At 57.2% G+C, this 15,436-nt stretch overlaps 8 protein-coding genes across 8 annotated transcripts; 6 read left to right on the top strand and 2 right to left on the bottom strand.

Annotated features, from left to right (window-relative positions):
* Positions 1 to 59: 59 nt before the first annotated feature.
* BJX67DRAFT_377936 (uncharacterized protein) lies at positions 60 to 1,221 on the top strand (the record flags this gene model as incomplete). The annotated part of the gene is made up of 3 exons (XM_071032242.1): positions 60 to 92; positions 147 to 555; positions 614 to 1,221. 3 exons carry the CDS (start codon positions 60 to 62, stop codon positions 1,219 to 1,221), a joined length of 1,050 nt encoding a protein of 349 aa, XP_070889561.1.
* Positions 1,222 to 2,292: 1,071 nt separating this feature from the next.
* Positions 2,293 to 4,568, top strand: BJX67DRAFT_377935 (putative hydrolase; the record flags this gene model as incomplete). Its single annotated transcript, XM_071032241.1, has 8 exons — positions 2,293 to 2,596; positions 2,647 to 2,863; positions 2,909 to 3,093; positions 3,141 to 3,544; positions 3,591 to 3,767; positions 3,819 to 3,959; positions 4,021 to 4,151; positions 4,244 to 4,568. 8 exons carry the CDS (start codon positions 2,293 to 2,295, stop codon positions 4,566 to 4,568), a joined length of 1,884 nt encoding a protein of 627 aa, XP_070889560.1.
* A 378-nt stretch (positions 4,569 to 4,946) lies between these two features.
* On the bottom strand, positions 4,947 to 6,153 carry BJX67DRAFT_242567 (putative short chain oxidoreductase/dehydrogenase). The gene is made up of 2 exons (XM_071026120.1): positions 5,588 to 6,153; positions 4,947 to 5,531 (listed from the first exon to the last, which is right to left on the bottom strand). The coding sequence occupies exons 1-2, from the start codon at positions 5,875 to 5,877 to the stop codon at positions 4,958 to 4,960; spliced, it is 864 nt and encodes a 287-aa protein (XP_070889559.1). The 5' UTR covers positions 5,878 to 6,153; the 3' UTR covers positions 4,947 to 4,957.
* Positions 6,154 to 6,430: 277 nt separating this feature from the next.
* Positions 6,431 to 7,474, bottom strand: BJX67DRAFT_370086 (sterol desaturase family protein; the record flags this gene model as incomplete). The annotated part of the gene is made up of 1 exon (XM_071030873.1): positions 6,431 to 7,474. The coding sequence occupies one exon, from the start codon at positions 7,472 to 7,474 to the stop codon at positions 6,431 to 6,433; it is 1,044 nt and encodes a 347-aa protein (XP_070889558.1).
* A 756-nt stretch (positions 7,475 to 8,230) lies between these two features.
* BJX67DRAFT_377932 (uncharacterized protein) lies at positions 8,231 to 9,508 on the top strand (the record flags this gene model as incomplete). Its single annotated transcript, XM_071032240.1, has 2 exons — positions 8,231 to 8,772; positions 8,818 to 9,508. The coding sequence occupies 2 exons, from the start codon at positions 8,231 to 8,233 to the stop codon at positions 9,506 to 9,508; spliced, it is 1,233 nt and encodes a 410-aa protein (XP_070889557.1).
* Positions 9,509 to 10,253: 745 nt separating this feature from the next.
* On the top strand, positions 10,254 to 11,027 carry BJX67DRAFT_390436 (lysozyme; the record flags this gene model as incomplete). Its single annotated transcript, XM_071034638.1, has 2 exons — positions 10,254 to 10,430; positions 10,488 to 11,027. The coding sequence occupies 2 exons, from the start codon at positions 10,254 to 10,256 to the stop codon at positions 11,025 to 11,027; spliced, it is 717 nt and encodes a 238-aa protein (XP_070889556.1).
* Positions 11,028 to 11,696: 669 nt separating this feature from the next.
* Positions 11,697 to 12,440, top strand: BJX67DRAFT_377930 (uncharacterized protein; the record flags this gene model as incomplete). Its single annotated transcript, XM_071032239.1, has 1 exon — positions 11,697 to 12,440. The coding sequence occupies one exon, from the start codon at positions 11,697 to 11,699 to the stop codon at positions 12,438 to 12,440; it is 744 nt and encodes a 247-aa protein (XP_070889555.1).
* Positions 12,441 to 14,042: 1,602 nt separating this feature from the next.
* BJX67DRAFT_377929 (uncharacterized protein) lies at positions 14,043 to 15,431 on the top strand (the record flags this gene model as incomplete). Its single annotated transcript, XM_071032238.1, has 4 exons — positions 14,043 to 14,421; positions 14,479 to 14,668; positions 14,727 to 14,915; positions 14,969 to 15,431. The coding sequence occupies 4 exons, from the start codon at positions 14,043 to 14,045 to the stop codon at positions 15,429 to 15,431; spliced, it is 1,221 nt and encodes a 406-aa protein (XP_070889554.1).
* Between the last annotated feature and the right edge of the window lie 5 nt (positions 15,432 to 15,436).

Raw genomic sequence — 15,436 nt, 5'->3', positions numbered from 1 at the left:
GCTATAAAACATCAAGTCGAGTCTCACAAACTCATCAAAACGGGGAAGCAGGCGAAACAATGTCATCACCCAAGATCTTTATCACCGGAGCTGTATGTCTGAGCTAATTAGTAGATAACCCTTCACTAGTCAGCTAACAGACGTAGAGCGGCTACGTCGGCGGCGACGTCCTGCACGCCCTTCTGTCAGCCCACCCAGACTGGGAACGCAGCATCACCGTCCTCCTCCGCAACCGATCGCAGGAGTCCGCGTTCAGAACCAGGTACCCCGCGCTGAACCTCATCTTCGCAACCTACGACGACAGGGAGGGGACTGCCGCGATCGAAGACGAGGTCGCGAAGAACGAGCTCGTCCTCCATTTCGCCGTCAGCGCTGACCATCTTCCCTCCGCGAAAGCTATCGTATCTGGTCTGAAGAGGAGAGGCGGAGGGATATATATCCATACCAGTGGTACGGATGTCCTACTGGATCCGAGAGCGTCGCTGTCGCCGCCGAAGGACGGCGTGAGGGTTATCGATGACTGGGATGGGATTGGGGAGGTGACTTCTCTACCTGGTATAATACCCCCTCCTCGTACTAACATGACTGTTGTCGATATGCTAATGATGCGCAGACGACGCCCCTCACCGCGAGATCGACAAGTTCGTCCTGGCGTCCGGCTCAGACACGCTCAAGACGGCAATCATCTGCCCCTCGACCATCTACGGGACGGGTCGGGGCCCCGTCTCGAGACGCTCCGACCAGATCTACAAATTTACGGAGTTGATCCTGCGAGAGGGCAAGGGCCTGCAGCTTGAAGACGGACGGACGTTCTGGAACTCCGTGCACATCTTCGACCTGTCGCGGCTGTACGTCGCCCTCATCGAGGACGCGATCGCGGGCACAGAGGCGGGGAAGGCGAAGGCGACCTGGAACGGCGAGGGATACTACCTCGTCGAGAGCGGGACATACTTCTGGGGCGATGTCGCGCGGTGGATCACGCGGGAGGCGCACGCGCTTGGTCTGCTGGCGGCGGGGGAGGAGGAGGTGACATCTGTGGGGATGGAGGACCGGGGGATTTTTGCGCCTGCTGGGCGGCCGGTTATCAACTACGCCGTTAGGGCAGAGGCTGTGCGGGCGCGGCGGCTGTTGGGGTGGACGCCTGTCGAGGGGTCGCTGGAGGAGGAGATCCCAGCGATTGTTCGGGCGGAGGCGAGGGCACTGGGCTTCCAGGGTTGCTGAGGGGGTCTCGTCCATGGATGAGTTGAGTTCAGACAATCATATTGAATGTCCAACCAGAGAATGAATCCAGCCGGGAAAGAAGAGTGGTTTTGATGATTATTGGCCGAGGACATTCGATAGTCAGGTCCTCGCGAGCCCTGACTGGACCACCACGGCCTGTTGTGTCCTCAAAATTGGCGATCAATCGCGGGTCCATGTGCGAAGAAAAAAGACGAAAGACCAATTTGACGGGAAGACTGTAACTCCGGAACCTCGTAGAATTGGCCCCTGAACCAGATCCAAATCTCGAGTCTCCAAGTCTTTTACCCTCGGGGATGTCTGCGGAGTGCAACCTGATCGCACCGCATGATTTCCTTCGATGCAACCTCTGCCCTACCCCACGTTCCGCCGGGATGCGCTTTAGTTAGCGGCAGGCCGGCGCCTCTCCATAAGGCCGAGTCTTGGGTCGTCCTTGAATGCTGATCGATCGAAAAGCAGGGGGACAATCGGTGAGCCACACGCCACCCACCGATGCCATTATCAGGAACAATAACACTGCGTTGTGGGTCAGGGCATCCACTCCTGTTTCCCCCCTGCTGTTCCCCTTTCAACTTCCTCTTTTTGGGAGCTGACATCCACGGACCTCGTCCAGACGGTGTTGCGATCTCAATAATCGGTCACGCGCCGAGAACCCCATAATATGATCGCCAGTGGCTTCTCGGGCCTCCCCCAAGCCTCAGGCGCCCTAGGGTTGCGTCTCCACAGCCAAGAGTGCCATTCCAGCAATCAAAGGTCTCGGCAGCGCTGCGAGAGGGCAGCTGGAGGGGTGTGGTACTACGGAGGTGCGGGGAGACGCTGGGCTCGACGCTGGGCTTGAATAGGAAGGTGTGGTCTGTCGCTGGGCATCGGACAGCTCGATGAGAGATGACCGGGCAGAAGAGAACCCACTCTTGGCAAGGGATGGAGTCGTCCGTTCGGTGGAGGGCGAGGAGGAGGGTATAAACTATAAAGGGTCCGTCAAGGAGCCGCTGCGGACTGACTCGTAGAACAAGCAGAAGCAGAAGAAAAAGAAAAGAAAACGAAAATCATACTATGTGTTCGGCTTCCCTAGGGAGGGCTGTTCTCCCCTTGCTGGCACTCGCCGGCCTCACCGCTGCTGCGACGCCGTATGCGCCGCAGCCTCCCCCCTTGAGCACAGACTGGACAGAGGATGTCGGCACGCACCCCTGGCCGGAGTATCCCCGGCCGCAGCTGCAGCGGTCGCAGTGGCAGACTCTGAACGGGGTCTGGGAGTATCGGAATGCAGAGAGCGCTGCTGCGCTTGCTGTACCGCCGTTTGGGGAGTCGCTCGACACGGAGGTGCTGGTGCCGTCTTGTCTGGAGAGTGGTCTTTCTGGTGTGTGGCTCTTCTACTGACTTGGGGTGTTGTGGAATTGACCGAAACAGGCCTGCAAGCGCAGAATACAATCTACTCGTGGCTGTCTACGCACTTTTCGGTCCCAGATGACTGGCAGGACCAGAGAGTCTTGCTCAACTTTGGCGCAGTCGACTACGAGGCGACTGTGTTTATCAATGGAGAACGGGCCGCGTTCAACCGCGGAGGATACTTCGAATTCACGGTTGACGCTACTGACTTTGTCAACTTCGGTGACGACAATGAGCTGTAAGCCGGCAAACGTCGATAGTGCGACAAGTGCTAACGGACCAGGCTTGTCTTTGTCTACGACCCAACTGACGGCGAAGACGCCGTCATCCCCATCGGCAAGCAGACACTCAACCAAAGGCACATCTTCTACACCCCGTGCAGTGGCATTTGGCAGAGCGTCTGGCTCGAGTCAGCGCCAAAGGAGTACATTACCAAGCTGGACTTGACAGCCGACATGAACGGCGAGGGTACGTCTAGTATTTCCTTATGGATGCAGCTTCTAACGCCATGACAGTCACCGTGATCGTCCACAGCGCCTCAGGAAACGGAGACTCCGTCGAAGTCAAGGTCGAGAACGGCGACGAGACCATCGCCTCTCACACGGCCAACGCAGACGAACACTTCACCTTCACAGTCGACGACGTGAAGCTGTGGTCGCCGGACTCGCCGAACTTGTACAACATCACCGTGACCCTCGGCGACGACGAGATCCGCAGCTACACTGGCTTCCGCACGATCTCCAAGGGAACCGTGGATGGAATTGTCCGGCCCCTGGTCAACGGCGAGTTCAGATTCCTCTTCGGCACCCTTGACCAGGGATTCTGGCCTGATGGCATCTACACGCCGCCGACTCGGGAGGCTATGGTGTACGACCTGCAGCTGCTGAAAGATCTGGGGTTCAACATGGTCCGGAAACACGTACGTTCCTGAAAACCTCCTTCGCAGCTCTCACTAACGGGCGTAGATCAAAGTCGAAAACGCCCTGTTCTACCGCGCCTGCGACGAGCTCGGCCTCTTCGTCATCCAGGATATGCCCTCTCTCCCGCTCGTCGAGCCGAACGCAGACCAACAGGCCGAGTTCGCCCGTCAGCTCGAGGTTCTCGTGAACCAGCTGAAAAGCCACCCGAGCATTATGTCCTGGGTATGCCGCTCACACCTTTTTCAACCAGCCTCAGCTAACAGGGGGGGTTAGGTAATCTACAACGAAGGCTGGGGCCAGATCCTCTCGACAAACCCCGAATTCGACCTCACCGACCGCATAAGAGAGCTTGACCCTACGCGTCTGGTGAACTCAGTGACTGGATGGTACGATCACGGCGCGGGAGATTACAGCGTATGCCCTCCAATATCTTGAAATGCGGTATACGGAGAGCCATGCTAACATAACAGCACAGGACAACCACCACTACGCAAACCCGCAATGCGGAACACCCTTCTACTCCTCGCTCTCGAGCCCCTACGACCCAGAGCGCATCGGCATCCAGGGCGAATTCGGCGGCATCGGACACAACGTGTCGATTGAGAAGTACGTCTCCCTCTCGTCTCCTTCCCTCCCCTGCCCCTGGCCCTTTCCCCGAAGCACCTTGAAATGAGATAGCACGCTAACAAAAGGTGCAGCCTCTGGAACGTCCAAGCAGCGATCGACACGATCGACGAAACGTACGAACTCGACGCCACCCTCGAGGTCTGGAACTACCGCAGCCGCACGCTGCTCACCGAGCTGCGCGACCAGATCTCGCGGTTCGCGTGCAGCGCGGCGATTTGGACGCAGACGACGGACGTCGAGGGCGAGGTCAACGGGCTGATGACGTATGATCGGCGACTGAAACGGGTGGACGAGCAGCAGTGGAAAGATGACATCGAGAGCTTGTATCGTGCTGCTCGCGGGCGCGGGGAGACGCCTGATGAGCGAGTGAGCGACCGAGGGGTTCTGAGGTATTAGTCTACTAGTATGATTGCATCGCGAAGATATATATTGCATATGGTGAATACAATTCGCATAGCTTGATCGTTCTTCCAGGCTCCCGGGGTCATGAGTACGATGCTCGGTGGGAGACATCCCGAGGATGTGATGTAAAGGAAAGAGCAGCGCCACGTACTCCATCGCTCTTGCCAATTCTGTCTGTTTGAACGTATGAGGAAAGTACGATGAGCCCTAAGAAGCGCCAACTGGGCCGCACCTTCCTCGCCCAGTCAATGGAAGCTCTAATGAGTGGGGAAGGTGCGACTCGTGGCTTCTATATTTGGAATGGCAGGTCTACCATATTTCGTGAACGAAGATGTTCTCCAGGATCGTCTAGACGGTACTAGTACTCAAGGCACCATGCATGGCTAGTCGAAGTCCGTCGCCAGAGCAAAGCTCCTCGTAGCCTCGATATCAGCATTGAACTTCTTCAGCTTCCTCTCAATCCGCTCAAGACAGTCCGGCCCCAGAGGCAACCTCAGAATCTTCCCCCTCAGACCCCCCGCCTCGCCTGTGCCCGTCACAACCTCGAAAATCCTCGCCACGGCCTTCGCCGGATCCCCCCTCTGCTTCCCTGCAGCACTCCCGAACTTCTGCAACACAGTATCGACAGGACCACCCTTGTACGGCTCGGACAGCGGCGTCTCGGGTTGTTTCGACGCATGCAGGAAATTCGTCCGAAAGGCGCCCGGTTCAACGATGAGCACGGCGATGTTGAAGGGGGCGACCTCCAGCGCGAGAGCCTCGGATAGCCCCTCCAGCGCGAACTTCGAGGCCGCGTAGAGCCCGCATGTCGGCTGAGCGTCTTGTCCGGCGATGCTGCTGATGTTGACGATTGTGCTGTTTCCGTTTCCGCGGGTGCGCAGGGTCGGGAGGAATGCGCGGATGAGACGGAGGGGGCCGAAGAAGTTTGTTTCCATTTGTAGCTTTACTTCTTCTTCTCTGTTTTCTGTTAGTTTCAGGTGTGTATTGTGTATAGACTTGGGCGGACGGCGTACTTCATGTCTTCCACTGCACCGAGAAGCGAATACCCCGCGTTGTTCACGAGGATATCGACCCCTCCGTAGATGCCATTCGCCTTCTCCACGACAGCTGCGATGGTATCGGCCTTTGTAACGTCGAGCTCGAGGATTTCTCCGCCCTTGGCCTTGATGGCGGAGACAGCATCCGAGGCTCTCGACGCATCCCGCACCGTCCCGATGACTTTGTGTCCCGCCGAGAGGGCGAGGAGGGCCAGGTCGAGGCCGAAGCCGGAGGATGCGCCCGTGATGAACCACACTTGGGACATTTCTTCGTCGGAAATCTTCAAGTCGCGAATATCTCCCGGGTCCAGGGGATTGCTGCTATATATCTATGTCGTGCTGGAGATTGCGGGCTTTAGTGCTTTATATCCGCTAGATCCGCGCGGGACGATGACGTTGAGAGTCAGCATCACTACCGTTGTCTACCGTGGTCTGCAAGTCTGCCTGATGTCGTTGTTTCGAAAACGTTTAGCGGTGGATACGCTAGTGTTTGATCTAACATGTTGCCATGGACTGTCGGTGGCTAAGTGGTGCAGAGATCGGATACAGTAATCTGTTCATGTCGAGAAGATGGTTTCTGTAGCATATCTTCCTCATCTATCTTTTCTTGAGATCCATCCACGCGAGCGCTCCGGATCCGTCGGAACGTCGGCTAGAGCTTGATTCTATCTGAGAGGAGTAGATGTTATACTTCACGTACGGACATAAATCGTGTCGACATTCCTCTTTGCTCTCTTGCATGTTGGTAGCTCATCAACCACGACCGTTATGTCAGGACAACCGGTCCCTTGCCATCCAGTTCATGGAGACAAACCTAGACTAGAACAGCGGCATCGACACTCTCGCCCCATAGTCCACGTTATCCTGCGCAGACTCAATCCTCTTCCCACTTGTCCCAAACACCCGATCCCAGAGCCGGGTCTGCTTGCCATAGTTATAGCTGCTCTTCCACCCGCGCCGATGATGCAGGTCGTGATCCTCGATCACCAGCTCCGCATCGAATACCCGCAACAAGAAGGTTAACGGGTTCGGCACAGCCGCGTGGATCCGCAGCCCGCTGTGCCCGGCCACCTCTGCGAACAGGACATACTCCTGGCAGAAGTACCACTCGTAGAAGCCCATGGGGAAGCCGAGGAGTTTCATGCTGAAGAACGCCATGAGCGGGATGCCCGCGATGTCGAAGAACTCCTGCTCGTGGTCTGCGTAGATCGTCAGCAGCGGGTTCGGGTGTTTGGTTAGGTGGTGTCTGCGGTGGTATTTCCACAGCCCGTCGACTTCGTGCATGAGCCGGTGGTACCAGTAGAACCAGAAGTCGAGGACGATCCCGTAGACTCCGGCCTGGAATGGGAGGAGGAGGAAGTTAATGGCTGAGGGGGTGCGGTTGGCTGTGTAGGAGAGGTAGATCATGAACAGCGGGCGAACGGTGCTCGCGAGGAAGACGGAGGTGAGGGTCTTTTGGACGCCGGAGTCCGGGACGCCGTCGCGCTCGTGCTGGTCGCCGTCGAGGAAGCCGTATTTGTGGCCGAGGCCGCGGAGGATGCGGATCTCGTGGATTGTTGAGTAGCGAGAGGCGTAGTAGTAGAAAATGTAGGCGAGGACGGGTCCAAAGTTGGAGCCTGTGTACCGGGCGTAGAGCTCGTGCAGGGCCAGGGCCATGCCGGTGTAGAAGACGATCCAGCGGTGCAGGTACCATTCCGACATGTATGGGATTTTCTCGTCCTTTTGGTGCACTGGGACTTCCTTGTCCAGGTCGACATGGTGGGCGTCAAGGGAGTCGAGGATCTTGTGCCAGATGGTCCACTGGCTCCTGTCTTGGCGACGCCACGTCGACTTGATGGAGTCTCGGGGGTTGGGATGGCTCATTGTGAGGGTTGCTGTCGATGATGGTGAGGAACGAGTAGGTTGGGGGAGGCTCATTAAATCAGTTCACAGTCGGCAGTAGATCGATCATCTTCATATGATGGACCGCTGCCTCGGACACTCTTCTCTGGAGCGAATGAAACTGGGAGTCCTGGCCAAGTGGCCCACCAGAGGATCGCAAATACTTCCGTAAATGGCAAAGTTCGCTATGTGAGAGGCCTCGGCTCTGATGAGGTCGATGGGATTCACCCGGCATCTTCCAGCTCAGTGTTCGGGTTTCTGGACGCTGCGTAAGGCCCGGATGCCTAACCAACATCCCACCTGGGCAGGCATGTGAAATTACTCCATTTGGAAGACACACTTCGTCTCTGGATAGATTTTGTTTCTCACTTCGAGGTATTGCCAAGGCCGTCGATCGTGGTTGACGGCATCGTGGATCCAAAGATGCACTGTGGAAAGTGCAAGCGACGAGGGAGGTGAAGGATAGCTTCTGTGATGGACTTACGACTTGTCAGGAAACGAGGCCGTGAGGAAGCCGCGATGCTCTGCCAGCGAAGACTGCATTCGAAGCTGTCCTGCGAGTCTGCTCTCCGTACACGGTCTTTCTCGTTTTAGTAGGCGCTGACCGTTAGACGCCTTCATTTAGCTATCTAGCCCTATATATCTATCTTTATTAGTCCCGACTTATCCCAACATGGACACCCGTTCCGCAGTCGTTGCCAGTGTCTGGGCCGCCCTTGCCCCCAAAGAACCCCAGCCATGGCCGTTAAACTCATACAAGTCCATCATGAGGAGAAGTACACACCCCCCTCGCTGCGTTCTCCGTCGCTCCTTACGCGTTATAGGGCACATTCGAGCTACATGAAATTGTTGATGCGTATTCAACACTTAAACTTCAGGAGAGACCGGACAGAGCGTGACGGAGTGCGGTATTTCAGTGCGCATCCGGAGTGTCTGTCCGAAGTGGTTTCACTTCCCATCCCGACTCGGATGGCCCTGCGTGAGCGTGTACGCGGCGACCAACCCGATCCGCTGCCTCCAGAACCGTGGATCTTTCATTGTTTGAGGATGGTGAGGAGTGAAGATACTCTCCCGCGAGCGTGCGGATTCGTTGTCTACCGACTCACGTATGGCCAGACGGAGGACGAGTGGCAGTCATTTCGGCGCAAGGTGGAGGAGCATATCCCGCATTGGGGCTCGGGGCAGACGGGGTCCCATGCCTTGAAGCCGTCCTTGAAGCTACACTGGCGAGATGGAGAGTCCTTGGGACTCCGCGAAGGCGACGTTGCCGCCGCAAAGAAGTGAGTCCGCTCCATGCCTTTCACGATCCATGGCTGACTGTGTAGGCACTATCTCGATAATTGCTCTCAAGACCAGCTTCCATTCCGCTCGACGGAGTTCGTCAACGGGTGCGTCTTCCTCGCTATCGACGCACCGTGCTACGCTTCCTACACTGGGAAGACCTACACAGCAGCGACAACCCGGATAATGCCAGGAGACCACGGTGGCTTTCTGCTCGCGGTGGACACGAAATATGAGCCCAAGGAAAGCGACCCAGAGAAACCAGAATACTACGGCCAGGTACGCATCCTCGGCAATTTACTCTGGGGGGATCTCTACGCTCTGCAGTATTCGCAAGCTGCAGCACTGAAGGATCTCTGGCCTCTCGCCCTGGATCACCCGAACCAGGTATACGTTGGGCCAGTTGTGCTCCTCCAGCTGCAAGAGTGGCGCCGCAGCAACCGTACGCGCGGCGTCCTTGTTCGCAGGGTGGCGGACTATGCGAAGGCGAAAGTCGAAGGGCGACCCTGGTATGATTCTCAAACGAAGCCCTCCCCTCGCCCGCAGACGATGGTTGCTTTGAACGCCTCCCAGTCGCCTCTGAAAGCATGCAGGTGTTGTATTGCGCAGTGGTTACGAAGAACGGACCAGGTCCGCGAGGTAATCTTCTTTGAGGAACTTGTTCGCACGCCGCGGGGGCAGCTGCCAGACATGGACACCCTCCGGCGACGCATGGAGGAGGAGGGTTTTATCTAGACGGTCGTGTTGACGAATAGCAGGAGTATCTCTCTAGCTCGAGAATAATTGGAATACATTAGCAAGCAGTACCCGGGGAGTGATAAATCTCATCGTCTCATGGATGGTAAAGCTGCGGTGTCATGAAATCTACCCTCAGCTTGGCCTGCTGCGTCGCTTGGGTATTGAGCTCGTCGGCAGTGACTGACGGGTCCTTCTTCGGCTGGTGAAGAAAGGCCATCCTTGACAGATCTCCATAAAATATCCCCTCGCTCCTCCGGCGCCTTGACCCGATGGAACGTCGAGTTGAACCAATCCTCAGACCACGACACGAGCAGATCGCCGACAGTCCATCCACTCTCCCGTTGAATCCGCTGGAGCCGACCGGAGTTACTTGTGAACGATCTGCGGCCGTCTTGCCGTGTTATGCACCGTAACCTCGTATCCTGGCAGTCCCAATCAAGGCCTGTGGCGGGAAAATAAACGTGAGACAAGGGTGTGTTCTAATTTTAAGCCTTCTGCGACAGGAGACGGAGGTCGATCACCATGAGCCTCGTGTGTCCGCCCACTCGCTCCACGCAGCCTTCGGTTGCAGCGATGATCTTCGTGTTCTGGGGTGTGTGATAGGGCTCTGCCGTTTCACTGGCTTCGGGACATTGTGATGTGCACTGTGGATGTGACCTTGGCCCAGAGACTGATCGGGTATAAAACTCTTCCCCAGAGTTCTCAGTTCCCAATTCAAGCAGATCTGAAGCAAGAATTCACAATGAAGTTCTCCGCCCTCACCCTCGCGGCCGCCATCGGCCTCACCCAGGCCCATCCCCGCCACAGCAAGCACTGGGCTCGCGCAGACTCCGTCCAGGGCTTCGACATCTCCCACTACCAGGAGACCTTTGACTTCGCCGGTGCCTACGCCGCCGGCGCGCGCTTCTGCATGATCAAGGTATCCCAATCTCCCTCCGGGCCTCAAGAAACAAGACTGACTGACTTGACAAAACAGGCCACCGAGGGAACCACCTACACCGACCCGTCCTTTGGAGACCACTACCAGGGCGCAACAGACGCCTCCATCTTCCGCGGCGCCTACCACTTCGCCCTCCCCGACTCCTCCAGCGCCACCGAGCAGGCGCAATACTTCCTGGACAACGGCGGCGGCTGGACAGCCGACAACCGCACCCTCCCGGGCATGCTCGACATCGAATACAACCCCTACGGCGACACGTGCTACGGCCTCGCGGCGGAGGACATGGTCGCCTGGGTGCAGGAGTTCGTCGACGCGTACCAGAGCTCGACGGGCCGGTACCCGATGCTCTACACGACCGCCGACTGGTGGAGCACCTGCACCGGGGATGCGGCTGGGTTCGGGGCGACCGTGCCTCTTGTTCTTGCGGCGTATAGCGACTCGGCGCCGTCGACGATCCCGGGCGACTGGGAGACGTATACGATCTGGCAGAACTCGAATGAGTATGAGTTTGGCGGGGATTCGGATATCTTTAATGGTGGGATTGACGGGGTGCAGCGGTTGGTTGCAGGAGCTTAGATTCTGGTCGGGGTGGAGATGTATTTGCTTCTTCTTCTTCTACTACTACTTCTACTTCTTCTTCTTTCTTCGGAGATTTCATTCTTCTGAATCTGCCTTGCTGTGTGGCTGGAAGATCGCTTTCTAACCACCTCTACGCTCGTTGCTGTAGATTATTTATATTGCTCAATTTACTGCTTGACGGTGTATGGGCAAGGAGTACTGCAAGAAAGGGCCTGACGTCGCGCAATCTCCGGAGGGGGTTCCATTTGCTCACCCACCAATAACGGTGCTCAATTGACGGAGTTGGACGCCTAGCAGATGACCATTACGATCTCCATCTCAAATCCTGCGGTCTTTACAATCGCCCGAGAAGAAGCCCTACCCCGGCCCTCCTGATTGGCCAGATTCGGATAAGCCATCTGCTCGATCTATACACATTGGACACAACACCATCAGCCATCTCTTCCTCCTCGCTCGCAAGGCATGCTGGACCGAGATATTATTAATTCCATCCCTGAGATATATGCGTTGTATCAATAAGCTTAGAAATCAGAAGATACTCCTATTACTCATGCTGTGACGGGTGGCCATGGTAGGGTATATAAACCCACCACCCACCACCCACCACAGCATCACCACCACCACCACCACCACCATCATTATCACCAACTCTCCACTACAAACAGAATGCCCCGCCCAATCGCCCTCATCACCGGCGCAAACCAAGGCATCGGCCGCGCAACAGCCGAAAGCCTCGCCTCAACGCACAACTACCACGTCATCATCGGCTCTCGCAACGCCTCAGCCGGCGAACTCGTCGCCTCGACCCTCCGCGCCGCAGGCCACGCCGCATCCTCGCTACAACTCGACCTCACCTCCGAAGAATCCATCCAGAGCGCCGTGGCCACCATCGAGCACGACTTCGGACACCTCGACGTCTTAATCAACAACGCCGCGATCCTCATCGACGTCGACAAAGCCCTGACACCCTGGGAGCGGTACGCGCGGACCTTCACGACGAACGTCGTCGGCACGGCCGTGCTCACGGAGCTCCTTGTTCCCTTGCTGAGACGGGCGAGGGCGAGGGGTGGTCTGCCGCGTGTTGTCTTTCTCTCGAGTCGGATGGGCAGTTTGCATACGGCGATGGATAAGAGTACGAATTTCTATGCGATTGATTACAAGGCGTATGATGCGAGTAAGGCGGCGGTGAATATGCTCATGTTGAACTTTGCGAGGGTGCTTGAGGAGGATGGGGGCGTGGCCAAGGTTAATTCGGTCTGTCCGGGGTATGTGAGTAGTAATTTGACGAGGTATACGGAGTATGGGGCGACGGTGGAGGAAGGGGCGAGGAGGGTGGTGCAGATGGCTACGCTGGGGGAGGATGGGCCGACGAGGACGTTTAGTGACTTGCAGGGCGAGATTCCCTGGTAACCTGTGGGATTGAGACGTGGGAAATTCATGTCTAAGACGGATGTGAGTAAGAGAGAATGAAATTGTCTGATTTGATAGACTGATAGACTGATATCCCATGTTGAACTCGCCGCGACTGCTGCAAGGCCTAATAAAAACAGAGATATCTGATCCCCTCGACTCTGGCAATAGCCCCAGAGCCACGACAAAGATCAAGATCTCAGGATCTAAGAAATCGGTCAACCGCAGTTCTTCCGAGCCGTTATTCATAAACCCGGAAATCATGTCCTTGAATGCTATGAATTGATCGACTGCAAACAGGACCCCAGACGTCACAAGCATGGAGAAGCCAATAGGTTGGGAATTCACCGTGAGGCTCGTCCGCGTCGAGAACGTCGACGCTGCGAACCCATTCGCCCTTGTCGAGGCGTTGCCTCTTCCGACGAAGGACAACGATGGACGGCGGAATCGGAACAATCCCGAGTTCCTCGACTTCGTGGAGGACATCCGATGCGCAGGCGCTGGACGCCCGCGGATATAGAAATCCCTCATCGAGTGCGCGGAAGATCGCGATCCTCCATCCAGCTACGCATCACGACGACAGAGCGAGTATCTGCGTTCCGGCATTCACACTGCGAAAGCCGATGCGAGTCTCCAGCTCACGGGGAGTGTGCATCGGGGCGGCGATGGGGATCTGGCATGTCGCGGCGGATGATGCAGTGGAGACAGTGCTGGGGATGGACTGACAGGGGGACTGACAAGGGGAGGTTTGTGTTGATCGCGTGGCTGTGTTCGGACAGCGAGTGTTCTGGAAAGCATGGATGACAGATGGGATATTGTGATCGACTTAGTCTGACAGCGAATCATCCACCAAAGAGCCTCGGGTGTCGCCCGCGACTCCAATTCATGAATTTATCCCTGCTTTTGCCTGTGCTGCGTCCCCGCATCTATACCAAGAACGGCCCAAACGACTCCAGCTGGCTGGATGGCGCACTGATCCTTCCAGCGGGGTGGAACTGACGCCCAGGGTCGAGCTCCTTTGTTGCCAGGGTCACGAACTGCTGCGTTGGCTGCCCACAGCTGAGTCTTTTGCCTCGCGACGGCCAGCATGGAGCTTCTTGGAACGGCTCTCTCCTTTACGACGATATCAAGATGTGCCACTCATGGTCTTGACGAGCTCGAGTGACTGCGGCTTTCGGAACGCTTGACCCGCTCATCAGCACCAGGATGCGGTTGATCTGAGCGGATAATACAGGCCTCAAATGACACTAATCTCGTGTCGATGATGCCCCCAAGCTTCCAATTTTAACCGGTGATATTGGGATCCAGTTTGCTCAGTTGGATGAGCCAATGCCTTCCAAGATAATTTCGCAGCAAGCCCGTGCGCATGTTGGAGAACCCCAGACTGATCTCTGGGGTTGCGAGTATTCTTTGTCCTCTTCTCCTCGTGCTTTCGAATTTAGCCAGCAGCCGGCACTGGCACTGCGAGCTCGGTCAGGACCTGGGGACCTGGGGCGACCTGGGGAAGTATAAAAGGCCCCTGATGTTTCAAATTTTGAGATCGGCACGATAGTCTCTCAGCCGAAAAGAAGCTCCAGAAAGCTCTGAGAACACTTTTTGACTATGCATCTCCTCCAGTGGCTGGCCGTCACTGTGCCTGTGGGACTGGCCTCTGCCTCTGCCTCCGCAGAGGCACACCCCCCTCCCCCTCACCGTCCCCCTCCCCCCCATCACGGGCATCACCCACCCCACGCCGAGTTCTTCAACCGCCCGATCTTCACCCCGCCGCAGGGCACGAAAGCATCGTACCCTCGCGCCGTCGAGCTCTCCGACGGCACGATCCTGGCGACGCTGTCGTGGAGCGACCCGAACACGAAACTGCCCTACTTCCCCATCTTCCAGAGCAAGGACGACGGCTGGACCTGGGAGCACATCAGCAACCTGACCGACGATGTCAACGGCATCGGCTTCGGCGCCCAGCCTGCGCTGTATGAACTCGACTGTAAGTTGGCGTTCGCGCGAAACATAAACAGTGCACGCAGCAGCTGACAGACCGCAGTCGCACTCGGCGGATACCCCGAGGGGACCGTCCTGGCCAGCGGCAACAGCGCCGACAACTTCTCGACAAACATCGACGTCTACGCGAGCCTGAATAAAGGGCGCACCTGGGAGTTTGTGAGCAACGTCGCGCGCGGCGGTCGTCCCAACACCACGAACGGCGCGGACCCCATCTGGGAGCCGTTCTTCCTGTACGTGTCGTCCCTAAACCTCGAGTTCCCCTAAGAATTCCCTTCTAATACGAGGCAGCCCGTACGGAGACACCATGGGCGTCTTCTACTCGGACCAGCGCGACCCCCTGCACGGGCAGAAGCTCGCGCACCAGGAGTCGACGGACCTGAGGAACTGGGGGCCCGTCGTTAACGACGTCGCCTCGCTCAACTATACCAACCGCCCCGGGATGACGACCATCGCGCACATCCCGACAGTGGATAAATGGTACGTCACTCACTTCTCTCTATTACCCAGGGCCGCAGCTCACCTTGATCCAGGGTCTTCGCGTATGAATTCCCCCCGGCCGCCGGGGGCATCAACTGGTTCGGCAACGAGTACCCGATCTACTACAAGGTGGCCAACAACCCGTTCGACTTCCGGTACGCGGACGGCACGCCCCTTGTCGGCGGCGAGAGCACCGGCAACGGGTCGCCGTACGTCGTGTGGAGCCCCGTCCCCGGCGGCAACGGCACGCTGATCGTCTCGGACGCGGATAACCAGGAGCTGTGGACGAACGAGTTCGTCGGCCGGCCGGACAAGTGGGAGAAGCGCTGGCAGCCTGGGAAGCCCGCGTACAGCCGTGCGCTGCATGTCTCGCGGAGGGACCCGGACGCGCTGTTTGTCTTTAGCGGGGCGATGTTTGACGATGAGGAGGATGGGCCGCCTGTTCCGTTTGTGGTGACGAAGCTGAGTGTGAGGAAGCTGCTGGATGGGTGGTATGATTTTTTTGAGGATCAGTGATTGTA

The sequence above is a fragment of the Aspergillus lucknowensis genome (genome assembly GCF_044049455.1).
Source record: "Aspergillus lucknowensis strain CBS 449.75 chromosome Unknown BJX67scaffold_5, whole genome shotgun sequence".
NCBI lineage: Eukaryota > Fungi > Ascomycota > Eurotiomycetes > Eurotiales > Aspergillaceae > Aspergillus > Aspergillus lucknowensis.
This window is presented reverse-complemented; position numbering and strand designations above follow the sequence as displayed.

Coding starts and splice junctions, on each gene's coding strand:
- BJX67DRAFT_242567 (XM_071026120.1), bottom strand. CDS start 5,877: ATGTCCCAAGTGTGGTTCATCACGGGCGCATCCTCCGGCTTCGGCCTC. Junction 5,532..5,587: donor GGTGCAGTGGAAGACATGAA/GTACGCCGTCCG, acceptor AACAGAAAACAG/AGAAGAAGAAGTAAAGCTAC.